Below are 27,855 nucleotides of genomic sequence, written 5' to 3' on the forward strand. Positions count from 1 at the left end.
CTATCTATCTATCTATCTATCTATCTATCTATCTATCTATCTATCTATCTATCTATCATTTTTAAACTAAATGGCCCTGAAAACCCAACATGTCCTTAAAAGTATTCATTTTATTTCTGCACATATTTTTGTGCTGCAGCTGCATGTGCTACTAAGCATTAGGAGAAAAAATCTGAGAATTTGGTGTTACACAACAAAATGAAAGTGATAGCCATCTGGCAGCTTACCTCGCCTAGCTTTTATCTACATGTTTTCACATATTATCCCAAACCCCTCTGCCCAAAAACTCTACATTTAGGGAATTAATGGCCCTCTTGGGCATTTTGTTCAAATCAGCATTCCTCTTTAGCTCAGAGTGACGTACATTGGTGATGGCATGTATTTTTAGACAGGATGAAGACTCGCTCACCGTGACTGACACCACATTGGAGCCACCGGGTGAGTTTTCTGGAATTCTGGCAATGTAGAAGTCTGAGGAGAATTTGGGCGCGTTGTCGTTGGTGTCCAGGAGATGAACGACTATGTCAGCTGTGGCACTGAATCTCTCAGGCGTATCAATCTCAACTGCGAGTAGCTAAAGAGGAGAAAGGTTAGAAATAAATCACTGAAAAGGAGCAACGTACAACAGCTGCAGGTGATATTTCTGCCATTCGAGAAATGTGTGCATTTGATATATTTCATCCCATTTCAATCTACAGCGGTGCATTGGGTTAACCTTGTATGTGAGAAAATGATGTTTCTCATAGTCCATGGCAGCGGAGTCTTCTACTAAGATGGTGACTTGGGCCTCATTGAGTACAGTCTGAGGGACGACTCGCAGCATCCTTCCAGGTCCAATCAGTCTCAGGTTGAATTTAGCGTTAGCACCCTGCAAGAGCACAACACACATCATCGTGTTATTCACAATGTCTCATAAGTGAAAATAGCCGAGTTGTACATGCATGGAACTATTTATAGTAATCTGCATTTGTTACATAGCTATCACTAACAAACAGACATACAGCATAATCCATGTAGGGTATAGTCCATCCAATCAATGTAAAAGCTTTGTGTCTTTTCATTATTATGGTAATGTATGAGAAATCAATAGGATATCAGTACCAGCAGTAATATTCTTGCTGAAACATAATATCACTGGACAAAGAAAGCTCGCCCTGATGTAACAGTATTAATGCATTTGGTGAACACCAGCCATTTGGATGAGGCTCATACAAGAAACCCACAGAGACTTGCATAAGCTGACAAATGACATAGTCAGGGAGCACCTTTTAATTTATGTTGGCTTATTTTCCAAATTCATGCAACTTTAAAAGGATTGTCTGTGATAATGGCAAGATTAAAGTAATTTCATAGACAGAAAGGCAGACACCAGCCTGACTTCTATGTTGCGGTACAATGAATGTTGATCAAATCAGTTTAATTTGGTCAGAGTGTTATTACATAATAACAGTCACTGTTATTCTCTCCTGGCTAGCTGAGGCAGCTTTCAAAGGCAATAATATTGTATCAGTGCTAAGAGATGATACTTGATCAGTGAAATATCACTGAAAATAACAGTTGTCTGTAATTTCTTTGAATCATTTTCATACTAATCACAGTCAGTGTATGAGAAAAAATGGACAACAATAATGGTCTCACCTGGTCGGAGTCCTTGACTGTGATTTTCAGCCCCCGGAGTATCTCTCCCTCTGGTGGATGCTCATACATGGTCAACTCAAACATGTTCTGCGGGCCGTTTTCTCCATAGAAAGTTGGTGGATTATTGTTAAGGTCCACTACACGGATCACCACCGTGGTCACCCCATAGTCCAGGATTCTGCCTTCAGGACTTACTTCTGATGCCTGGACACAGGGGGGTTAAAGTTATGCAGCTCAGCCCACATGTATTGCTTCAGTCAGTAGATGAGCGTGTGGGGTATTTTATCAACCAGTTTCGCCAGATCAGTCTTGCTTTGTGAATTTTACTTCACACACCAGTTTAAAATGTTCAGTCATTTGCTGTGATTTCATTTGCTTTGTCATCGCATATAAATTCCTATTTTTATCTGAGTAGATTGTTTGATCCATTGTTTATTCTCTTTATGAATACACTGTAACAATGACTAAGGTCTATACAATGTCACTTACACTGTGTAATCTTTCATGCAGATGAAACAAGTTATTGACTGTAAAACAAAACAGATAGCATCTTACCTTGACTTTAATGTTAAAGATTTCTCTCTTCAGATAAATGGGTTGAGTCAGCAGGGTGATACAACCGCTTGTTTTATTGATGCTAAAAACACCATCGTCCCCTGTCGAGACCAGAAAGAGACAGAAATATGAGCACCCTTTGCTTCATTTTAAAATCATTTCAATCTCATTTAAGTGAAATATTTACCTTCGTCAAAGGAATAACGGATTGGATTTGGGTTTCCCACATCGCCATCTTTGGCTACAACTGTGAATATTTCAGATCCCTGTGGTAAAAGATCATCAGAAAGGTTTTGCTGTCAAATCAATAGTGATATAAATTGAAGATAACCAGGATGCATGACCTGCTACAAAGGTGGCTTACTGTAAAATATATTATATAGTTATTTCACATTTCTCCAATAATTGATACTTTATTTATTTAAATAATTAGACCTGTATTCAATTCCCACTGTGACACATCCACCAATGTGTCCCTGAGCAAGCTCCAAAGGTGTGCGACCTCTGAAATATGTAACAATTGTAAGTTGCTTTGGATAAAAGCATCAGCAAAATTAATGTAATAATTTTTTTGTACAAATTAACAACTCTAATATGTCCCTTTTAACATGATGTAACTCAGTATGTTGTTGAATCACAATCACAAAATGAAGCATGAATTTTAATTGAGTCACCCTGTGGCTGGTACACACCTAGTCAAAACATACCACAACAATCTATTCAGCACCTGATCTTCACTGAGCCTTCAAAGATACATTGAAATGTCACGATCCTAATTATTCCTTCTTGGATGAAAGTCAGAATGTGTAATCTCTCTCCCATGACGCCCTGCTGCAGTGACATTTGACTGGGGAGATAATGTGGCTTTCACATCACTGTAAAATGCCAGCAATTAAAGCTGTGTCATATGAGATAATGCTACCTTGGGTTTTTGATCTTTTGTTGGTCCTTATTTATACAGTGAATACTGAAATAAATTGCATTCAGTATGTTAGGTTACAATGTCTTGCTATGCTGTGATAATTCATTTGATGTTCATTAAAGAAGACAGTGTAAATTTATTGCAATGCAGAATAAACGTGACAAAAATATAATAAGATAATAAAAGATAATAATAAAATAAAAAGATAATAAGAATTTCATAAAAAGTTTTTAGCTATGAATTGTTATACAAACTGTGTTAAATGGTACAGTCAAAGAATATCACTGAAGGATGTTTTCATACTTACTGGAACTGAGACTTCATAAACGTAGCCAAAATACGGTGTCCCAATAAAAGATGGCGGAGTGTCCTGTGCATCGATCACATTGATCGTCAGTGTCGCAGAGGATGACATAAACTGCTCCTTGCCATTAAAATTACCACCACCATCCTGGAACAAAAGTAGCATGCAGTTTAAATCTACTTTTATTGTAATTTTGTTTGATAATTTTCTGTTTCTGTTTTGTATTGTTTATAATACTTAATTAATACAAGTTTTACATTAATGTTAAAGTTTTCATTTTAGGTTTATTAGAAGAATTTTACTGCTGGAAAGGACATGAAATCTCAGTTTCCCACCATACGCCATAGCTCACCTTTTAAGGGATATATACAGAGTTCTTTTTATTTTAATAAAGCACTTAAAGGTGCTTTAGTTTTCTTGTAAACTAACGAATACATGTAACATTCAGTGTCGCTGAAGGTAAACATTAGCAAAGCCAATTTTCATTTTCAGTTTTCTTCTTCTTCTTCTTCTTCTTCTTCTTCTGTTGCCACATTGATACATTTCTTGGTGCAATACCACCACCAGCACTAAACCTCCACAGGGTGCATCTTTAAATTGAAAATGAAAGTACACTATTGCTCAATGGAAACATTATGTGAGTTTTGATACATCCATTACCTTTGCAAAGACAGTAACAAAGTGTGTCTTTGTTTTCTCATAGTCCAACATTTCTCCTGATTTGATACGAAGGACACCACTGTGTCTGTTGATGGCAAACAAAGTGGACTGAGGATTCTGTAACAGAGAACAGGACAAAAGCAGGATTTTAAAGGCACACACAGAAACACATTTCAGGTCACATGAGCAAAAGCCTGTTGCTGAAACCCCCTAAACCCCATTTACAACCACTCACGTGAGAGATATCATGAAAAATGGTCAGATGGCTGCATAAAAACACCCAGTAGCCACTTGAATTAGGCCACATCTTGTATAAAGTATATCTCTTTGTCCATCTGGATGTAAAGAGCCCATATGGTCAAGGACAGGGCAGGCAGGTGAAAGCTGCTGTGTCCAGATGTGCACTGCCTCACTCGTCACTGTCACTCCAGGCCAGCTGTGTGCTTTAGTCCTAATAGTCCAAAGTGCAAACACTCTCTGCCACCCCCTGCCAAAGCAGCCCTCTAAGCCTCCAATACCTGACACAAATGTAATTGTGATTTAATCCCCATTCTCTACACCAGCATATTCAGGCACACATGCACAAACACACACATGGACATTGGGAAATGTATGTGACATTAACCTTGTGGCCAGTACATCTATACATTATTTCACATGTCACATGCAGATTAACATTAACTCAGCTAGAGTTTCATATTAGGAGCATTTTAAAAATGTTTTTTCTGTGCTTATTTCATAATTACATACTGTATTCATTTATTGCAGAAGTCAGAGTGAGCGGGATGTGAGTATGCATATTCTCCCACTGCCGAGTCATACCTGGAGGTAGTAGGTGACTGAGCCACCTGATCCTGTGTCTCTGTCCACTGCCTCGACTTTGTAGATGCTGCTGCCAGACTGAGTGGTCTAAAATGTGCAACATAATAATAATAATAATAATAATAATAATAATAATAATAATAATAATTCAGGGCCCAGCATATGGCTTAAAAATAAATGACGTTCATAAAGCATACACTTAAGCCTAACTTACTTCCAGTACATCAATGATTGCTGGCATGTTTTGGAATTCAGGCTTTTCATCGTTTGCATCCATTACAAATATTGTGACTCTTTCCACGACCTAAGAAAAAAACCCCACATGAAACATGTTAAAATTTATTTTAGTTTGATTCGTTATTAGGGATGGCATTAAATGGTATAATCACAGATTGGACTAGATGTTGGTACCTTGCTTTGCCCATCTGTGATACTGACAAGAACGTCAATAGAATCCTTTTTCTGAGCAGAGAAGGAAAACAAGTTCATTTGAAGACACACAAGATGAAAGAAAAGTTAGTTATTAAGGATTATATATTAAAGTTTAAAGTTAAATTTAATAAATATTTTCTAGCCTAATATCTTCTGAGGGCTATGTTAGGTTTACCTCTCTGTCGAGCTGTTCCACCAATGTGATGTTTCCAGATATGGGGTCAATCCTGAAGTATTCTTTTGACCCTGGATCAAAGGAAAGGCCATATCTCACCTCCTGGCCTTCAGGGTCTGTGCCATTGAGACAATAGATCTGTGTACCTAAAGAAGACATTATACTATAGTCAAAATAGCCTCAGCTGTTGACTGATTCAAATGTATTTAAAGAAAAACATCCTACATTTAAGAATAAAAGAACACTTAATAAAACTGGTTCCAAATGCAAAATTAACCAGCAGTCAAGGAGAGTAGTTAACCCATTGATTGGGCAAAACTGCTGTGGAACAAACTAGGCTGAGACACTGCAGTATAATGAGTACCCTGACTGATGGAAGGTGTACAGGGACAGCTGCACCACATTCACAGCCAACAAACTGTCCCCCACATCAACAGGTGGCACCAGCAGATGAGCATGAGGGTGTGAGTGCGTACATGCCACACAACATCTGGTCATCTATCAAAGACTATTTAACATCCTGCACTCTCTGATACTGGCAACCAAAACATGCCATTTTGTTGATTGGTTGCCCCACCAGCCTATTAGCTGTTCACACTAAACGTCCTGTATGCCAGAGGTTGATCTCACCAACAGCCGTGTCCTCTGAGAGACTGAACAGTGCCAGGTTCCCATTGTGGCTGTAGGGTCCATTGTCATAGAAATAAGGGGCATAGTCTGCTTGTGCTGAGGACAGAGACATAAAAACATCATTAAATGCTTGAAAGTTTAATGTAATTCAGCTTCAAGTGAGAATACGTAACTTTTAAATGAAGAAATAATACAATCTTCCTCTTAAAAATTGAAAAATGAATTCACAGGTTATAAAACACACACTCAAGTTTTACTGGGTCTGATATGATCAGTAGCTTATGGTGGCTAATGTTTGCTAATGTTAGCAAACTTAAGCTTGATACTTCTGTTTGAAAACTTTAAGACATTATGACTCTTTTGCTACTGTTACACTATGTGTTAGTATTTACTGCGCATACGCCACTGCTTTCTCAGTCACTTTGCCTGGGATTACTGGGGAGTTACGTCAACCTGCTAAAATATCTTTTCTATACATAGACCTGAGATATCTGGTAGCAAATAAATGCTGTTTTTATTTGTAACATCACATTAATCTGAATACAGTTTTTTTTAGCTATATGAGTGTCACATGACCTTTGAAACCACATTCATAAATCAAAACAATCAATCAATATGACTCACACACACCTTTAACTTATTAGGTTAGGCAAGAGCATGAATTAATTGAAAACAGAATAAAATTCATCATCTGGGGAAAAAAATGCAATCATCAGCCTGGAGGCTATCAAATGTATCTGAACAGCATTCACAATCTGATCACAACAACACTTCAACTGTAAGCAGAGAATTTTAACTTACCAAAACAGGCATGCACAAACACAAAAAGCAGTGGCAAATGTAATATCTTTACATTCTTCATCCTAAAGAATCAAGTCATGAAAGCGCACCATGAAGACGGCTCCGTCGAGAGTCCTGTACATGAGATGTTGTTCTCAAGGTGTTTGTGCGTGACTGGGGAAGGCTAAATCAGATGCTCATATCCTAATCCAATGACACAACTTAAGAGTTACACCTGGGCCGTCTCAGTGCAACTGTGAGTCTTCAGCCACCAATCCACAGGAGACGGCTCTGATAAAACAAAGATATAGATATACCACAATTCAGATGATGCACAGGTATATTTTTCACATTCTCTCTTATTGATGCTGAGCAACATCTTTGGTTTGCCACAACTACTAAATAAATATAATGTACATGCCTTTGTCTGGATATTTATTGTCTTTACAAATTATATTTTGCTTGTGTTAACATTTGGACTGTGTTATTGTATTAACAGCCACAAAGTCTGTACTGAAATGTAACTATTAGAAAATGCTGATCGTTTTTTTGCCCATGTTGTATAAAATTCCATTTCCTGTGCACTCGACAACTATCTATTGTATAAGGAAAAAGAAAAACACACTCCACTACTTACTCAATTAATAGAATAATCATTTAACAGAGGCTGATGGAGATGACAGCAGTGAATAATCTGTTTGGTTGTTATGGTAGAAATCACAAAGTGAAAGTGTGGCCTAATGACATAAACTGAGAAATCTAAATAAATGATGAAAACAAACAAGGAAGGATGACATTTTTGCTGTATCAGAAGGTGTGAGTTTTATTTTACATGCAAGCATTGTTTTATGTTGGATTGTATCTTTTTTTCTTTCTTTTCATGTTCACTATGTCATAGGTGTCTCTTTAATTAAGAACCCCAGCGATTCACTTTTTGAGTGGTATTTTGGGCATTGAAGCTGGTTAATCTTCTTGTTTGACAATCGTGTTTGTTACCCAGAGGTAAACTCTTGGAAACAGATACCATAAAAAATAAAATTAAAAAGTAGTGATTTTTTGCCAATTTTATTGAAAAAGCAATATTGCAAGTACAAAAAAAAAAAAAAATTGTATGGTGCCTATACACACCGTTAAAACATGTTGCATGCAAGGGGATTTACACAAATGAATAAACCTTTTACAGTCCTTTCTCATACGGAAATTGAATCTGCTTTATAATCTGAGTGGTGCTGGAAGAATGCACAGTATTTAGGCTGCTTGGTGCACGAACTGTGCTTTCAGAAGATGGTAAATGTACTGTACTTATATAGTGCCTTTCTGGTCTTTCGACTACTCAAAGCTTTTTACAATACATGTCACATTCACCCCATTCACACATATTCATCGAGTGATGGCAGCAGATGACTGCTCTACTCCCTGAGCCACAGCCGCCCCACACTATAAAGAAGTGTGCTGTATATTTATGTCTGATGGAGGCAGCATTTGATGTGGATTACTGTTGTCAATAGAAAAGGCCAGACCTGCGACACACATAGAGAATGGAAACCACCAACATTAATTTTCAGTAAAATCTGTGTATGATTCAGTAGGCAAAGATTCAAAGGCATGTCAATGGCTTTCATGCTCTTTAAACCAGAGAATGCATAACTTTCACACAATGGCCACACATATTAACTAGAGAAGATCACCTGTCACTTCTGTATGTTGCTGACCGAGGCTTCAGTTTTAATTCTCATGGCTCTGGCAGATGGCAGTAAAGATTAACCCACTGTGCTCTAATCTCTCCTCATCTTGTAATGTACAGTGCCTGCCTGTGGTCACATAGGCTCCATCAGACATAAATGTAAAGCACAATTAGCATGCATGCACACACACAACACGCAAAACAACTAGCCACAGAGTTGACCGATGGACGTTGTGAACATACAGTGTGGAACACTATGTAAGTTCACAAATCTGCCATCATCTGTCATAGCAAACCACTACCTTTGTTTGTTTAAACCTTTAGATGTGGGTCAGAGCATGCCTTTCACAGAAGCTTATACAGGAAAGTTTCATTGTAATGATCACTGTTAAAAACCATATGGATAAAAGCTCACCGCTCATCTGTAGTCATCTTCTTAGTTTCTAATCCCAAGCCTTCAATCACAGCTGCACATGTTGACGTCTTTGTTCCTGTTAGGGACAGAGCCATTAGGCTGCCCATAGGGAAATTTCAGGGAAATGCTTTTCACTTTGTCATGTGGATTACTGTTGTTACTGTAATAGAGGCCAAAGCTGCATCTAAACAGACTCAGTGTATCCTGAAATATTTGTATCAGTAAAAATCAGCCACTGACATGACAATATACAATCTCAAATCATGTTGTGCCATGACCAGATGGGCCACTTCAGTCACAGTCCTGGTACCATTGAAGGGTTTAGCCTCCACATGAAAACAAACAGAATTGAGCAATTTTTTTTTTTTGCTGCATCATAAGACATAAAGATAAAGAAAAGAGCAGAGGTCATCTTTCTCTGGGTCTAAAACATCAAGGAACTTCTGTTGAAATATCAACCATCTTTACTTTCTTATTATCCCACTTTATTTTTTATTATTTATCTCAGGGTCCTATGTGAAGCACATTGCATTATCCTGTGTATGAAATGTGCTTCATTTTTGTGCAAAAACTAGTGTGATTTAAATTTTAAGGAAGCGTTAGGGTTATGCTTTCAATATATTTTATCTTCAAATGAGATGGAATTCTTATGAGAAGGAGAAAATGTTTTCCTCGGCAACATTTGGATTTGCTGTGTACATTATGATTACTTTATGTGGCTGAAGTTTAGAGCACGTTTTTGGCCATTTATCAAGATGTGATGTTGACAGAGAGAGAGCAGCAAGTAGAATTAGTTTGGCTTCTGTCCTGTACATGTCTCTGAAACGTGAGGGTCCATAAAATAAACACGCAGACTACCAAATAACAGACTAAGACGTTAAGAACATTTTGGATTACAAGAATCCCCCAAATACACCCATCGTACACATTGAAAGTATCATTATATCAAACATTAATCAGTCCCATATCTCTATTACCTGAATAATAAGCAATGTAGTCTCCAGCAGTTTGCATAGTGTCAGTGTTCTTTTTGAGCAATATAAACAAAATACTGTCTTTGTAAATCCTTGTTTTCCCCCCCTATTTTTAAGAAATACTTAAAAATTAAATTACAGTGCTTACTTGGAAAAATTAGATGTACCCCAAAATAGAAAGGGAAACTTTGAATAATTTGTAGCCTACAGTACTTGTGTCACTACAGGATCACTGGTCTACTTGTTGTCAATATACCCAATTCAGCTTTACCATTTTGGATTATTATTAATAATCTCTAGTGTGGTTTGCCAAGGGCAGAGGTTTGCTTTTAGTCCTGGTCCACTCTAAAACTAGGTCACTCCTTTAATCTCTCCATGTAGTATACTGTAGGTTAACAGCCTTTTCATTTTATAAACCTCAGAGAGTGCTAGTAGAGTGAATGAACAAAGTCATTAATCATGCAAAACCCTAAAATATAGCAGCAAGTCTGTTGAGGTGCTACGATAAGTTATGAATGTGATGGTCCTGTATTATGGGTCATACTAAGATTTCCACAAAACCTTGAGGCCTTAGTGGCTGCCACTGGAGCCTCAGCAACTTGCAAGATTAACATTACAGAAATAAAAAAACAGCATGCCTGCAACAGTAAAATAAATGTGTGGAAATGCACATAAAACACATAAAGACAATTATATTAAAGTAATGTTAAAATGTGTGTAGGAAACCAAATCTAAGAAGTGATTTTGCATTCATACAAATGTAAAAACTTAAACCCCTCCAGAAAATAATGTTTAATGGTAGGCTATATTAAACTATCCTTTAGTTAAAAACAAAGCTAAACTCAAAATATTGGAGAACAAACAAGCAAACTTCATGTACTTCCCATTGTCCAAAAATTACACAATACAACTTGTAAAAATAAAGGGCATGGAATATTTTGCGCAGGTGAACTGTAGGTGTACTGCTGGACATCATGTTGGTCACTGGTGCTAAAACTAAGCCTGTGCTCTGGCAAGACAGCCCCTCTTTGATACACTGCTTCAGTACTTATTTTACACTGCTGCCTCCAAGTGGTAAAACACTGGTGGTGGACAATAGATGTAAAATAAACTTTTTGACTTTTTCTTATTGTAGAAAGTTATTTATTAATCTATAATTGACTTGTCATAGTAGAAAGCACAGGTAATAAAACCTGTTATGTAATACTATCTGCAGTATCTATCTTCATCTTTCTAAATATATATTTATCTTTCTCACTATGTTAATTGTTAAGCACCAAAACACCAAAGCAAATTCCTTGTATGTGTTAACCTACTGGTCAATTACTTGCCTAGTTGTTAACCTACTTGTCTGATTCTAATTCTGTAGTAAGCCCTGACAGTGTGACAGGGAGCCAATACCAGGACCTTGAAACTGAAGAAGCAAAATTAAATTCAGCTGTGAGTCATTTTATCATTTACAACTGTGCTTTTGTGACATGTCACAATGTCTGCAGTGAAAAAGGCCTATAAGGGCTGGCAGTATATACATGATAAAAAATATGAACCAAATTAAAGAACTTCAAGGTTGTTCAAAACAGAGTGCTGCAGGAGCAGTGCACATTTCTGAAATAGCTGGTGTGTAATGTGAAACAGTTCACAAGTGTCCTTCAAATTCAAGGAATGTCTGTGGTGATGGGGTGATGATAGAAAGGTGCTGCTGTTTGACCTGCAGACACTGAGAGGAAAGTGACTGGATCTACAGTCTCTAAGGTCTCTTTTTCCAAGGATGGAAGGATGAAGTTACAAAGTGAAAAGCAAAGGATGTTGAGAACAAGATCAACATGTGCATTTATTTCCAACTTTAATAGAAAGCTCTCATACATTTTGTTGTGTTGTTTATTCATGTCTTGCCAACAAAACAGGCCTACATTGATTGCAGTAAAGCACGTTGTTATACAAATAAGGCTAGTACTATTTAGTATAGGCCTATGTCAAATGAGTTTTTATCAACAGGAAGTGAAATGTGTACAGCATATGTTAAACAGCGTTGCTCTGAAGATGTCTAAGCAGATTGTGTGACTTCATGGGCTTTATTTCCCTGCATGAAATAAATAAACATTATCTTATCTTACTTGCTAAATAAACAGGTTAGCGTGTTGGCTGTTTAGGCATTCACAATATGCAATTAAATGCTTCCATCCATCCATCCATCCATCGTCAACCGCTTATCCTGTGTACAGGATAAGCGGGGGCCTGGAGTCTATCCCAGCTGACATTGGGCGAAAGGCGGGGTACACCCTGGGCAGGTCGCCAGTCAATTAAATGCTTGTTCTGTTTAAAAAAAGAAGACGCAGCGTACAAAGTGACAGATCTTACATATTCTTGAGGTATTTCCTCAAACAGGGAGTCTTTATACATAATTGCAGGGTGTTTTGGGATCACGTGACCTCTCCGCAAGTCCCGTGGGGGAGGGGGGGCCTACACACACATCTCGCTCGTGCAGTGGGGTCCAGCACATGCGGAAAGTTGGAGACAAAGTTTTGAAGCAGTGATAACTTACCACAAAAGTAATTTTCGTGAAAGTCTGCGCTTCTATCCGCAGGGTGTCTGGAAATTCTTATAGGCCTACCCCAGTGACACCGTTTTTTTAAATTGTGTAACTTTTTTTAAACTAAATTTGTAATCAAAACTTAAAAAACGAAAACAACGTCTCGCTTGTCTTCCGTTTCGTTCTCCTTAATGTCGATGTTCCTGCGAGACGTCCGTGCCTCCCCGCTGCCTCTCATTCATCTGGCAGAGCAGAGGAGCCCGCGTCCGAGGATATAATGAAGCAGTGTGTCCTTGTCTGAGACAATGCCGCAAGATGCTACGAACGGACGATACTGTTTTCTCAGAAGACCAGAGACGTTTTTGCTCGACTGCAGAGAGAGAGACCATCTAAAGGTTTGTAACCTCCGCTACGTGAACATCTTCATATTGTTGAAATTCTGGCAGGAAATGACTCAAAGCTTTACACAAAAACCAACCCTGTACAGCCACCGCGCACGGAAGAGCTTGTAAACATCCTGCTGCCATGCGCATAAAACGCTGTGCATGATGAATAACTCTAACACTATTTTCACCGCTGTCAAAAGATACGTGAGTAAAAAACGTGTTTCCTCCTATGATCAAGGTATAAATGATGATTGAGCAAATATGGAAGCTGTGTGTGCCATGCAGTCCACTATAATCAATAATTATATACTTGATCATGTAATCATTTGTCTAGATTTAATGTTGAATATTTGAAAGCATCATGCGCTCTTCTCAGGGATACAGGGATTAATAGTAGGCCTATGTAGAAGTATTCATTAGATTGTATTCATTCTGGTTCAGTGGTGGGGGTGCTGGAAATGCTCCTGAATTGAATGTCCCCTCCCCCTAAATGACTGCTAGTATTAATTGAGCACCACACACACAGAGTTGGAGGTAGTTTTCTTTATTTCCAAATGGCAAATAGTATGACATCCAAACTAAAAGCTATGAATCACATGGAAATGATAAACAGCACCTACACACATTATAACCGTTTTCAGTATTTCTCTATAACGCTTAATTGTTTATACTAACACCCCTGGATGAACAGCAAAGCTTTCCATGCGAATTTAGCTTTCGGCGTCTCCATGACATGCTGCTTCAAGGCTTTGAAGGCAGCCATTAATGTAATTTGTAGTGAGATGATAAACAGAGTGATGTGTGTTTCTGCTTGAGCAGATAGTCAGATTTGCCAAACGCTCCAGTGACTCTTGAATATGTAAAAGTGCTCAGCTCAAGTGCTTCAGCCTGACAGTTTGACGGCTATGGCGTATTAAGCTCAGATAATTGGGTGATATTTACTTACAGAGCACACAATCACTCCACAACGGTATCTTTTTCTCTTAATGAAATGCTTTGTAGAAATTATTCACTCTTCTCTTCTTGACAGGTCCAAATGGCAGCGTGTGTGTATGGGGGGTCTTTAAACACACCACAGTAACGCAATACTAGAACGGATGGGAAGGATATTATTACTGCTAGTGACGCAAGATTTGGTTTTGATATTGCCAAGCCCTCACTTGCCCAGGGCTCTATGCTGTCAAACCATGTGTTTCTTGAACATCAAAGATCACTCGACTATCAACATGTTGAGACTTGTGCCTTAATAGTGACTTCCCAGAAATTATACTTATGAATTTACCTGTAAGATGGCGCAACTCAGCAACACACTCACTTCTTGAGCTTTGAAAGTGGCTTCAACCCTCTCCCCACATGCATCTTTGTCTTCCGTCCTGAGGTTACAGATCAATGCACCCTTGGCTGCATGTTGTTAATTCTTTTGCTTTCTCTCATGGTTGTGTTGGACATACATATTTACTGTCCTCTTATTCAGCTTTTTGCTGTGTTAATCTATCCCATGGATTATGATATATTATGTGTTCTATTTACAACACATAATATATCATTAATATTTATTGTTTTTACTGAAGTACCTTTCTTATTGCAGAATGAATCTTTAGCCTCTGCATGACAAGCTAGCTCAACAGAGGCAACAGACCAAGGACTCAATAATGAAGACGAAATATGCAATTTTCTTCATATGTATCGTGGCCCTGGTCATCATCGAAAAGGAAAGCAACATCCTATCAAGGTAAGAGAGGAAAGGACAATCTGTATCTTGATTTTGCAGTAAGTCATAAGAACATTATTCCTTTGCATGGAGTTATTAGTTCTGGGGAAATTTTAGCTTAAACCCCTGTCTCTTTTATGCACTTGAGCCAGAGCTTTGCCTTTTGTATCATCCATCTAGCTTTTTGCTTTGGCTTTCTGATAAAAATTGTTTGGTGGTGTTCTGCAGAGATTGGGCAGAATTGTATCCTAGTGGCTAAAGACTGGCTTGTAACATCAACAATATTTTGGTAAATACTCTAATTCTCTTCTTGCTACAAGTTAGATTTATACCACTCTCACATCACACACAGCAGCTGGTTAGCTTAGGTTAGCATAAAAAAATGGAATCATGGGGAAGCAGCTAGCCTAGCTCTGTCCAAATGTTATAAAATCAGCCTATTAAATCCATTTAAAGACCAACATGTAAAAAAGTTGTGATTTTATGGACTTTTGTACCGGACTATTTCTTAGACGTGAGCAGAGGATTTTGTTACCTGACAGAGCCAGGCTAACTGCTCCGAACTGCTTAGTACATAATGCAAAGACATTAGACTGTTATCAATCTTCTTATCTAACTTGCGGCAAGAAAGCAAATAAGCTTATGTCCCAAAATATCAAACTGTTCTTTCAAAGACATTTAGACTGGCTCTGATCCTCTGGATCTGTCATTTACCTACTGTACTGTACCTCAAACATACAGTAGCTTCTAGGGGTGTGACGAGATCTTGCGATATTTCTTGTCGAGGTGAAAATCTGTCTCATCATATCAGCATGATGGGGTATGAGGGTGAAATTAGCATGCTGTTAAATCGTTTGTGTAGCAGCATTTTGGGTACCCGGTGGAAACAATAAATGGTGACAGAGTGATTGACAGAGAATCAGAGAAGACATGAACAATATGTTAGTAACACTTCTAAATGCATCTGAATTGTTTTGCATTTTGTGACTTTCATTTTAAAAATGGTTTTAAAATACCATCTTGCTTTGTTCTCGTGAACCCAGTATCGTGTATTATCTCGTCTAATGAGCTAACACTCCTAGTATCGTCACACTCCTAGTAGCTCCACAGAAGTGTGAAATGTAAAATATAACCGTAAAATATAAGACCCCTCTTGGATGTTTACACTGCTTCATCTATATTTAATTGATACTTTTTGATCAAGCCTCTCTATCTAATCAGGGTCTCTGATAAGCTGATCCAGAGACAGACTCCACAGCAGACCCCACAGACTCCAGTGGATTACAGCAACACAACACAAAATGGCTCCCTGGCCATGCTCAAAATGCTGCTCTCTCAACTCACTGGGAGAAAGGGGAATTACTCAAGTCTCTCTGAGGAGCAAGAGGAGGTAGAACTGGATGATTTAGGTAGCCACAGTGGCGGCCGTAAGCACATATTACTCTTGGCTGCCACACGAACAGGTTCCTCATTTGTGGGGGAATTTTTCAACCAGCACAAGGAGAACATGTTCTACCTGTATGAGCCTTTGTGGCATGTTGAACGCATGCTGACCATGGCCACAGAGGCAAACAATGGGACACTGTTGGCAGAAGTCTACCGGGATGTACTGCAGGGGCTCTTCCTGTGTGATTTCTCCCCTCTTGAGAAGTTCATCTCTCCCCCACCTCAGGATCACGTCACCCCTGCTCTTTTCCGCAGAGAGTCTAGTTTATCGCTTTGTGAAGACTCTGTCTGCTCTCCTGTAATCAAAGATGTTTTTGAGAGGTACTGTAAATTCCCTTGATCTGCGCTGTTATTGATCAAGCTTACAGTGTTGGTCAAATCTGAAAAAGGTACTAAAATTGAACAGTGATACAGTTGCAAAGAGCGAAGTGTTGCTGGTCTTGGCAGAATTTTTTTCTTCTACCAGCTAACACTATAAGCTCCCATCTGAAAGTTTTCTTTAATGATATCCTCAATTCTTTTTATCCTATGGCCATTCATTTTAATTAAGTCCATATTTTTGTTTGGTACAGTGAATTGCAATAAATACTGCATATGAGTCCCATTAGCCTCAGCCTATGTTGCTAGTTTAGAGGTGTAGCACATTCAGAACGCTTTGTCATTGCATTTGGGAACAAAACATTGAACCAGAGTTGCTGAATTCATCTAACATTGAATCAAATAAGCTTCTACAATGCTACTTTCATGTACATGTAGCTGCTAATGTCTAGCAAAAGAACACATTTGAAGACATCACCTAAGAATTTAGGATGTTGTGATGGCTATTTCTCTCCGTTTTCTGACACTTTATAGACGAAATCAATTAATCCAGGAAATAATTGTCAGATAAATTATAATATACCATGAAACTTAAATTAAAAGCCTAGTCCCAATTAGACGCCTGTCCCTTTTACTGGGCTGATGTTGACGAATAAACACAGGTCTCAATCAGAAGCCTGGTCTAGTTTTATGGTGTATAAAACCTCTGAAAGCCCGGGTTGCCCTCTTGAGCTAGTTCTAGACTGCTTAGATCACACATCCAAATACAAATGTTTTACGGGTATGATCATTTGGTCTCTCTGTCTGTGGTTGAGGTTGGCCTAGATGGGCTGTCTCTTGGAGCTAGATAAAATGATTGAATGTTATCTGATAGCCTGATTTTTATAGAAGTAATTAATACATGTTGAAATTTTGTGAAAGGAATGAAGGGCCTGTCCCAGAGGTACGCCTGTCCCAAATACAGGCAGGTTGAATTCAGAGATTGAAGCAAATAAAAGCCTGGGCTATTAATTGAAGATTTACAGTAATAATGGAAATAATTAGTTGGTTGCAGCCCTATACACAACGTAATTTTAAGCTTTGTGATTGGATGTTTCTTACAAAATGGCCCTTGGAAGTCATAATTGACTTCACCCCTGACTTTTTTAATCTTATTTCGAACAACCAGAAATTTACTTTGTACTCATAATTCAGCCTAGAGAGTTTCATGCCCAGACAAGCTTTTGTAAATTCTAACTTGGCAGAAATGAACAAGATATTTACTTTAGAATCCTGAAATAAGTCCTCCTACTTTGCAACACTGTGAAAGATATTTATCATACAATAACTATACCACTCTTTTCTTAGGTATCACTGTAAGACTCGTCGCTGTGGGCCGCTAAACTTGACCCTTGCATCAAAATCCTGCCTTTCCAAGCAGCACCATGCCATTAAGACTGTCCGTGTGCGCCAGCTAGACACATTACAGTCTCTGGTGGAGGATCCTCGCCTGGATGTGCAAGTGATCCAGCTAGTCCGTGATCCACGGGCCATCTTAGCATCCCGCATGGTGGCTTTCTCTTCGAGGTTCCAGACGTGGAAATCCTGGGTGCAGGACGGCCAGGTGCCTGAAGATGATGAGGAGGTGAAGAGGCTCAAAGGAAACTGTGACAACATTAGGATGTCTGCAGAGGTGGGACTGAGCCAACCCCCCTGGCTGAGGAATCGCTACATGTTGGTGCGTTATGAGGATATTGCCCGCTACCCTATGCAGAAGGCTGAGGAGATGTACAGGTTCACAGGGATCCCATTTAGTCCCCAAGCTAGGGATTGGATTCTGAGGAACACCCAGACCACACAAGGAGCTAGCGGGATTTACTCCACCCAGAAGAACTCATCAGAGCAGGCAGAGAAATGGAGATATAGCATTCCCTTTACACTGGCTCAGGTAGTACAGAGATTGTGTGGACCCACCATGAAGCTGTTTGGGTACAGATTTGTGGATGATGAAAAGACACTGATCAATAAGTCTATCAGTTTGCTTGATGAGAAACTATTTCATTAATCAAAAAATATAGCTGTGAATCTGCAAAACACAGCACACAATGGATCAGAGCCAGAAGAAGCCATTATTGCACAGACCAAAATTAGCAAGCAAAGGTGCCACAAAATACACAAAATGTTTTACTGGTAACAGGAAGATTTGGGCCATACAGTAATATTCAAACTCACCAATGATGTGCCTCATTGTAGCAATGAAGAGCCACTTCACAAAGAGAAGTATTTATTTGCATACTGTGTCTACTGTCATGCTCTGTATTTCATTTTAAATGAAAACAGCATAGATGTCAAAACTGTCTTGTAAGAGATTATTATGTAAGATTTTGATAGTTGATCATGTTTAGATTTTCAGGGATAAACTACAGGGAACGTTCAAGTGAATTGTGTGTTGTTTGTGTGTATGTCTGAAAGAAAGTGATGTTTCTATTCATAGGGTTTATGACACCAGTGCTTAATTCTGCCTAGTTTTGTTCTGGTTTGTAGTTTGATAGATCTGCACTAGAATTAGACAACTGTTAGAATCACTTTAGATTAGACCTGATGTGTTTTCATAGGGCTTTACATATCCAGCTCAGGTAAAGTGGAAGGGACATTGCATTTTGTGGAGTATTTATATCTTCCCAGAACACGGTGTGAAAAAACCAAATACCATTTAAAGCAATTATCTTATGTAATTAAGGTGTCACTACAATATACCTTAAAAAGATCTGATTAAGATGGATATATAATACTGAGATAAAAATAATGAGGTTAAAATGAAGCAGTGTAATGTTACAGAAGAATTATATCATTATATTATTCAGATACCTACATGTGTCTTCAACATATGAATGTGTTTTTCCCAATAGCCATAGTTGTAGTAATGTATTTACCAGGGCTCCCCCCCCCCCATTAACAGGCAGTTGGGTGTCATTTTATAAAATTGGCTTCTCTGCTCCCGCTCTGAAGCACAAGGTGTTGCGTCAGAGCTGATACATTGATTTCAGACAATTGTGTTCATGGACACACGAACAAAATGCTTGTGCAAATAAGTTGTTTTAATCGCTTCCCAGCTCAGAGAAATAAAATCACCAGAAATATTAAGCCCTTTAAAGTTATTTGTTGTAAGATTTGTATAATGTTGATGGTTTTGGTGACAATTGATATTTAAGATGCACACATGTAAATGCATTAATGCATGGGGCCTATCACTTTAAGTGAAACCCAGGTGCTGCTACGTTAACAGTCGCTCTCGATGGTATATAAAGGTATCCACTGTGACTCTAGTTCAATGGCTGTATTGTTTTCAGCTTGGCTGAGGCACTGCTGAAATGGCTGTGCTGCCCATGGAAAGGAATATGCATTAGAGGTACATATAGTAGTGGGCTTATACTAAGTTAGTGTATAAAACATGCTGTAAATATGAATACATTACAACTGGCAGGCCATTGCTCAGACTCACTACTGAAGTATTTAATCCAAGATGAAGAGTGTAAAAATATATGATATATAATAATTGGGGAGCAACACAGTTTTACAGTTATTCATTGATTATAAAGATACTGTATATGTTTGACGGTAAAAGTTGGTGGTTAGGTGTTCATAAAGAATTGATGCTACTGTCAATTAGAATTAAATGTTTTCAAAGTGGAAACACATCAATAGCAGAGCTATTTTTAAGTCTTTTGGGGCAAAATCTCAATTCAAATGTCAATGAGGAAAAAGTCTAATCCTGAGACATCAGTATTTTGCTGTCAAGTCTTCCTTTTTATGACTTAAATCTGACTTTGAGTCCATCTGCCGCTCTGGTCAACAGAAAATCTGTCCATTCCTACCCAGTCTGTCCATTTCACTAAAATGAATGCAGTGGTTTGTGTCACGCCATCAGCCTTTTCAAAATTCTCTCTGAGAGTTCTGTATCCACATGTTATCAAAACATTTAGTGCTTGGAATAAATTGGGCATACAGATGGATAGTGGAGAAACTGATAATGCTGCAGGAGCAGTTTGAGAAATTTCCTTGGATGTTTTGATACTTTGTGGTATGAAAACTTGTCACCTAGCCAATATAACTGAGATGAATTCAAGCTGACTACAGTTGCTGTACTCTGATGAAACACATTTAAGAGTTCAGAAAGTTTTACGGTGTGTAGTGTATTGTGTGTTAGACATTGTTGGGTAGCCTGCAATGTTTAAAGTTTAGCATAAATGTGTTGTTGCCTTTTATAAACTTAAAACTGACCACTATGTTGAGTTACTATATCTGATCGTGCAGATCACTACCAAGAAAGAAGCTGCGTAAAAATGTCTTTGTGCCTTTGATTATCATTCAGCATTTTTAAAAACTTTTCAGTAGAAAAACCAGATAAACCTACAGATTTTATGTTTATTTCCCCCTCTATTGTTTCCACACCAAATATTTCTGCTTTCTTATTAATGTGTTTTTAAGCACGGAATGTGAGGCTGAGAACGACACGAACAAAATAAGGATTAATGTGGGATTGTTCACTCAGTTGCATTCCCTCAGTCTGGCTCCACATCTAAATGCATACTGTTGCCAGGGATCCCCAAAAGGCTGAGTGGGAATAGCTGGAGAAAAAAGGCTGAAACAGGGAGCCCATTCAAGTTTGCATTCTGTCTGTTTCACGCCCCAGCTGAGAGAAAGCAGTTTAGAGTTCACAGATGTTGGTCAAGCTGATGCTACCCTAGATCATTACCCTGATGCTGAATATTCCCACAGCAACATAGCAGATGTTTCCATCTTGCAAAAGAGGAAAGTCTTTGTAACAAGCCACTGAACAGCCAGGACTGGCACAATCTCAAGTTTTCTTAAGATGTCGTTTTGAACCACTAGAGGTGCTGTAAAGCACTGAGTGTGTTAAGTGGATCCCTGAGTTTAAGTGTTTAACTAGCACATGGACAACATGAACCATTTGTGGACGCAACAGAGTGCAAAATGAGTGTGAGAGATCTTTAGGTCATATCAGTTATGCCAATAAGCCAAATTTAAGTATATAAACTGAAAACTAAACACAGTAGTCCCATCTCCCTAGCAGTTTCACATATACTGACACATGATGGAGTTAAATACATCACACACAGTAACAAGCACCAAAATATGACCTGTGGTAGAGACATGCAGTTGGTAAAATGGATATATATAATAAATAGACTGAAGCTAGTTTTGCATTTTGCAGCGTTGATTCAGGATTATACACAGACACAGGTGTTTCCCGGTAAAAGGTCAGAGCATCAAACATAATTTACAGTATTACCTTGAAACAAAAGGGAATGTTTGGAATGAATGAAGAATGAATTTCAGCATTGACTTCAGAATTTCCATGTGATCTTGAAGGTATTACGCTATTAGTGGCCTATAATGTCGTGAAAACATCAACTTTTATTACTTATTATTATGAGGTTATTACTCTTTTAATGTCACCGTACTTTATTTTAATTCAAATATTGCACTGCTATAACCTTTTTATTGTTAGATGGTTACCATATTGTTATGAAAATATGACTATAATATTACAAAATAGTTTTGCCTCGTTGCTATCTTTAAATGTGTTTCCCCATTATTGCTCATTGTTTTGGGGCTCTGTTTTACCCTGTTACATACATTTCAGTCTAATATTACTCAGATACCCATTTTTAATACCAAGCTCTTACCTGGTTATTACTTTGTTAATTGTGTGGTATTACTTCATTATTACCTCTTTATTATAAAACTATTACTCCAGTGCTACGATACATCTACAAGAATTGTTGTTTTTAACAGCTGAATTCAATCATAATATCAGAAATGCCAAGTTTAGCCTAGAACTCAAATTCATTGATTATTGACACTGTGAAGAAAGTATTTTAAGACAAAGGCAAAAAAGTATTTCTATTATTCAACTGGCTTCACTCCAAACATTTGGAATATCAAGTGTATTAAACACTGACACATACGTCAGTCTGATAAACGCTTTTTTTCTGAATCTGAACCCGCCTTTGTCTTCTCTCCTCATGCTAAACCTTTAAGAGAAACTAGTCAGCTCTGACTTGGTTCCTTAGGTTGAATCTTCATAATGTTTATCTGCTCCAGATGGCAATTATAGATTTAATGGTCTGGCCTACCCTATACTGTAAATAAGTCACCCAGATGCTTTGTATTTTAGTATAAGTGCTGTTTCAGATAATGATAATGATGTTTTATGTTGCTACCTATTTTGCTAACCCTAACCCTCCCCCTAACCCTGACACACATTTTAGTTACAACTAGATAAAGGATTATTTTGTTAAGTCTGGCCTAGTCTATGCTAATGAAACCTTGTGGATAACATGCAACTGTGATAATGAAAGGCAGCTGTACACCATCGCCTTTTTATGGCTCATTACTTCTGTTTTTGTAGGGTTCTCATGAACCCTACAATTAGTTCTTCTTGATTTTTGCAGTTTCTCATCTTTGCAAAGACACCAAACCTTTTGTGGCTATAAGAACACATGAAAATAGATAATAATAGCAATAATCTGCTGTATGACGTACTGTACACATAGATTAATCTGTGCATAGTAACTTGCCTGTTAACTTGCAACCCTTTACATAGATGGCTAGCTCACTTTAGATTGAACATGGCCACAAAGTTTTAGGCACAATTTGGCACCGCTTGCTCTGAGGGCGAGACCGGTTTAGACTGTCATGTGATTAAACTACTGTACGAACAGATGCACACATTGTTTTTGCATGCACACATGGTTTCAATGACTCTTCTTGTGCTGTGTAAGGGAAAGGAAAGGAGAGGGCTAAGGAAACAGGAAACCCACCCATTGACCTTTTCTGGCTCTCATCCATGTTCCGCTTCTCTTAAGCACCCCCCATCCCAACTCAGTCTTTTTGGTGATTCGTACAGGTATTAAGTGTTGTTTATAGAAAGATAAACAAGTGCAGGTTTCTTGAAATGGGATTTTTTTGTATATTTTTTGGGAGGTGTGTGTCTGCTTTGTGCAGTTTTTTGGGGGGGATCATGACAGCCACTTTCTATCTTAAGCTATCCAGTGTCACACAATCACTATGCTACTCCAGTCCTGCTCTCCACCCCTCAAGCAAACATACACATGCGCACACACACACACACACACACACTTTGGATGGCTACTTTTCCTTAAGCACACTCCATCTCCTCTTACTGGCCGCCCCTCACTGGAAGGTAAATAAATCCTGTGGTTGGGGTGGAACACTGAGTGCCCTCATATGCCTCTGGAGCTGCTCTGCCTGAAAGAGGCCTTGTGTTTGCCTCTGTAATATGGCTCCACTCGCTCCACACGCTGGCCATGCACAAATCAGCTGCTCTATGGAACACCCCCAAAAAGGAATTGGCTAAAAAAAAAACACCGTGTTTTAAAACTAAAACCATACACTTTTTCTTATACATGACATACATACTGCTGTTGCAGTAGCTACCTCCAGAGACAATTTCAGGATAAATAATGTTAATGAAAAAGCAAGAATATAACTGCATAGTCCCTGCGACCCTATACGCAGGATAAGCGGTTGACGATGGATGGATGGATAATTGCATAGTACCCTCCTGTGATGTGCTGCATGTATTTGCTGTGTGTCCTGCAGAGGGCAGTAGACCCCACAGGATCATCAAGTGTCACAAGTCTAGTCACAAGTTTATGTTTGTGTGTGCTTGTGTGTGTGTGTGTGTGTGTGTGTACAGAGAAGATACGATTGTGTACAGTACATGTGTGTGCGCACACAGGCGTGCAGAAATGCATATATGTATGTTCTATATGCATGTGGGCATATGTGCATTTGCATGTGTGTGGGGCTTCTCTCAGGTGATCGCTCACATGCGTAGCAGTAATTGTTTTATCTTCCTTATTACAGGAAGTTTTCCTGCAGCTCAAGACAAAGCAGAAAATGACTCCTGCTTATGCCTGTTCCACTTTAATCCATTGTTGGTCTCTCTGCTCCCTTCACTGCGTCCCTAGAGCTCAATGGGACGGAAGTGTGAAAGATGTCCGCATCAAAGAGGGTGCAGGCCAGCACTAATCCGCAAATAATGGCAGGCAGGCAGGGCTAGACTTAACACACATGTCCTCTTACTTATTAATCTTGGATGATATAGAGCTGTCCCTCATGGGGATCATTGTACAACATTACACCTGCACTACAGCCAGATTTGAGTTAGAATGATCACAAAACGAGTAAAAGAAGGTCTAAAGACACCTTAATGTTTCACATCTTATACTATATGAGAAAGAAAACAGAAGTGTGAGAAGAAGTGTGTAGCGCAGAAGTAGAAATTATAACAAGAGACATTAATACACAAGCTTTGTTCTGTCCATAAGCTGATTCTGCCTAGAGAAGTGGACACCCTCTTGTGGGGAAAGACTAACTATTTATACACCAATATTACAAGCTGTGAAAATCAAGCATTTTGATATGATAGCTAGAATCACACACACACACACACACACACACACACACACACATACACACACACACACACACACACACACACACACACACCTCTTAACTGTCAGGTGGGAAGCCCTTGAGGGAAAATTCTTCCAGAGTCACCTGTACCATTGTTTCCTCTGCTCTTCCTGTGTGAGGAGCCTGTGTTGTTTGAATACAATGGGGTCAGGGAAACCACAGCACCTGTCAGAAAAACACTCCATCATTGTGACAGAGAGTGGAGTGACAACAAACAGCACAAACGCTCACTAAAAACTAGCCCTATCTTTGTGTTTTCTCACTGCTTTTATGCTGGTGCCATTACACAGAGAATTGTGTGTGGACCTCAGAGTAAATGACCTGAATGTTTTATATTTACTCTTTTATTCTTTTTTCTATTTCAGTTGAAACAGAGAATGCTGCACATATTTTGTTGTGCTGACTTTGTGGCACTGTCTCTGTGTGCTAATGGTGTTGCAGAATACTGCAACAAAACCTTTCTCTTTTAATATTTTTGTTGTCTTCGACAAAACTATAATCATAAGAGTAAACAATGATTTGATTAACTGTTGCACTTAGGGGTGGTTGTAGCTCAGGAGGTTGAGCTGGTTGTTCACTAATCAGAAGGTCGGTGGTTTGATCCCTGGCTCCTCCAGTCTGCATGTCGAAGTGTCTTTGAACACGATACTGTTCAGGACGAGAACATCCTCCTGATCCTCCTCATGTTAGTTCCATTCTGATGTCCATTTGGCACATTGCATGGGAGTCAATGTCATCATGGGGTGAATTTGACATGTAGTGTAAAGAGCTTTGAGTGGTCAAAAGTCTAGAAAGGCGAATTAGGGTTCCCCTAATTTTATAAAAATATTAATAATAAATGGGACGATAAACTTCTGAATTTAACTAAATATTCATATAAACATTACATACTTTAAACAAATATACAAAGTAGTATGCAATACTATAAGTTAACTTGAATTAGAGCAAATAAAAAAATATATTTCTTTTAACTGGGAAGATATATCCTGAACTGATTTGAGACATTCAATATCTGTTGCTGTATCATTGTTGGCATGAGTTTCTGCATATTTTATAATTCTTTTAAAATCTTGTCAAACAGAATTTGAATGTTGTACCTTTTGTGGATAAGAGTCATTATTGAAATCCAACATGTAAAAGACATGTAACTGATATTGCAAAACTGATAGCAGCAGCATCCTCAGCATAAATTGATATTATATTGTGCCATCCACTAAGTAATACTAAGCCCTTCTATTCACTCAATAAACTAAATCTCCAGTAACCTTTGTGGAAGCAGCCAGGTTATGAAATTGACATGAAACAAAAGGTAACAGTGTGCAGCTGAATATCCTGCAGATGCTGAACCCCATAGGAAAGGTCTATCAAAAGTGCCAGAGTTGGGGATTAAAACTCACTTTGGTAATGTCAGCTTTGTCAGACAATAAAATCCCATCACTGCCACCACCAATGTTATCATGCTACTTCCAAAATGGTGGCTTTTATCCAACTATTGCAGTATGAGCTTGACATGATTATCATGTTTCACATTTAGCATTCAAATCTCTCAAGTTGCCTCTGGTGTTGGCACACACAATCTCCTATTTTTCCAAACCTCTGTTGGCACTGTGGTTGAAGACAAGAAAATAGCACTTGGACGTCGTCACTCAAGGGGTGGCCCTAAAACAATATCATGACATTTCAGGGTATTTCTGCATTAATTATATTCTTGACAATATTATAAAATACTGAAATATATTTTACAGTGACTGGTGATATCCTCGTTCTGCTTGACTTTGTATTTGTTGTACTGTATATCTAATCTTTTGTTACCATACCACTTCCACACTACTGAAGTTTTGAAACTAACACCTCCATGGTAGCTGTTAGCAATGCTACTTTCGCTTTCAGCCATGCTTGTTGTTGCTGTGTGTAACAATATGATGTCTTTACATCACCAAGTGAGAATATTACCATCATCAGTAACGCTAATGATTTTTATGATCGTATTAAAAATGATACCAAGATAAAATTAATGATTTGAAGTCACTCTTTCCTCTAATAATGCCAGTGCTCTTCAGTACAACTCTGCCTGAGTGATGGGTCTACCTCATCAAGGTCAGCCACAGCTAGCCCCCACAGAAGACTATTTAGACATCAGTGTTACCTTATACTATTTCTCCTCCTCTGCACCCCACTGTCAATCACTCTGCTGCTCCAACCTTCTCAAGTTGCATGAGCTAGGATTAGCAATTTCTACCATTATGTATCTTCCCTGCATAATTCATGCCCTCTGTCCTTTTTGACCGTCCCCTGGAGAGAACACGAGAGGGGAATCCCACCCTGCTCCAACAAAACCTAGAGGGCTTCTCTTATGGTGGGAGTGAAAAAAAAAGTTTGCATTTTTAATCATCCAAACACTGGAAGATTTATAATTGATGAGGGGATGATCGTAGGTGCAGGTTTGCCCCTCCACCATCAAGGAAATGAAATGGAGTGGAAAGTGTTGGGCCATTAGGCCGTTAACCATCGGGTGCTCTCCTGACCCGAAGACCAAGTATGACAAAGCAGAAGAGAGGAGATCCCATACACTGGACAAAATGGAGCAAGCATTTTCCCTTCCCCTCAGTTGAGTCTGTTATTGTCCTGTTGTGTTATTCTACTGAGAAACAACGAGGCTTGTTATTGGAGAAGCCTGCTCCGGTTCACTGTGGGATGGATTAACTTGACAATTGGTTTTGGTAAACTAAAAAGTGGGATTGGAATTGCCTGGAAGAGTTTCTGTCTTTGAAAGATTAATATTATTTATCAAACATCACTTTCCTTGGCACCATTTACAAGCTATATTAAGGAGTATTATTTGAGTGACAAACTTCAAAAAAACAAAACAGACAAATGAATCTAAAATTGTTCCTGTCTGTGAAGGCACAGGGTTATGGAGAGGAGATTTAGAAATAGTCCTGTTTTCCTCCAAGAAATTCTTAAT

At 38.6% G+C, this 27,855-nt stretch overlaps 2 protein-coding genes across 2 annotated transcripts in view; one reads left to right on the top strand and one right to left on the bottom strand.

Moving 5' to 3' along the window:
• The window catches only part of cdhr1a (cadherin-related family member 1a), a 13,770-nt gene extending 6,752 nt beyond the window's left edge, over positions 1-7,018 (bottom strand). The window contains exons 1-13 of the mRNA XM_046070945.1: positions 6,940-7,018; positions 6,139-6,234; positions 5,509-5,654; positions 5,313-5,363; positions 5,116-5,205; positions 4,902-4,988; positions 4,080-4,196; positions 3,423-3,566; positions 2,381-2,459; positions 2,194-2,294; positions 1,639-1,842; positions 716-868; positions 410-574 (exon numbers count right to left, since the gene is read on the bottom strand). Coding sequence (XP_045926901.1) covers positions 410-574; positions 716-868; positions 1,639-1,842; positions 2,194-2,294; positions 2,381-2,459; positions 3,423-3,566; positions 4,080-4,196; positions 4,902-4,988; positions 5,116-5,205; positions 5,313-5,363; positions 5,509-5,654; positions 6,139-6,234; positions 6,940-7,000 — 1,494 coding nt within the window. The 5' untranslated portion in view covers positions 7,001-7,018. The remainder of the gene's footprint in view (positions 1-409; positions 575-715; positions 869-1,638; positions 1,843-2,193; positions 2,295-2,380; positions 2,460-3,422; positions 3,567-4,079; positions 4,197-4,901; positions 4,989-5,115; positions 5,206-5,312; positions 5,364-5,508; positions 5,655-6,138; positions 6,235-6,939) is intronic.
• A 5,437-nt stretch (positions 7,019-12,455) lies between these two features.
• Positions 12,456-19,505, top strand: chst3a (carbohydrate (chondroitin 6) sulfotransferase 3a). The gene is made up of 4 exons (XM_046069976.1): positions 12,456-12,916; positions 14,496-14,639; positions 15,840-16,385; positions 17,730-19,505. The coding sequence occupies exons 2-4, from the start codon at positions 14,560-14,562 to the stop codon at positions 18,424-18,426; spliced, it is 1,323 nt and encodes a 440-aa protein (XP_045925932.1). The 5' UTR covers positions 12,456-12,916; positions 14,496-14,559; the 3' UTR covers positions 18,427-19,505.
• Positions 19,506-27,855: the final 8,350 nt, after the last annotated feature.

This window comes from Micropterus dolomieu, linkage group LG15 (assembly GCF_021292245.1).
Source record: "Micropterus dolomieu isolate WLL.071019.BEF.003 ecotype Adirondacks linkage group LG15, ASM2129224v1, whole genome shotgun sequence".
NCBI classification, from domain to species: Eukaryota; Metazoa; Chordata; class Actinopteri; order Centrarchiformes; family Centrarchidae; genus Micropterus; species Micropterus dolomieu.

Bases quoted from the DNA above. Each gene is read 5' to 3' on its own strand.
- chst3a (XM_046069976.1), top strand. From the start codon at position 14,560: ATGAAGACGAAATATGCAATTTTCTTCATATGTATCGTGGCCCTGGTC. The intron at 14,640-15,839 runs GTAAGAGAGGAA...CTATCTAATCAG, and splicing joins GAAAGCAACATCCTATCAAG to GGTCTCTGATAAGCTGATCC. The intron at 16,386-17,729 runs GTACTGTAAATT...CTCTTTTCTTAG, and splicing joins ATCAAAGATGTTTTTGAGAG to GTATCACTGTAAGACTCGTC.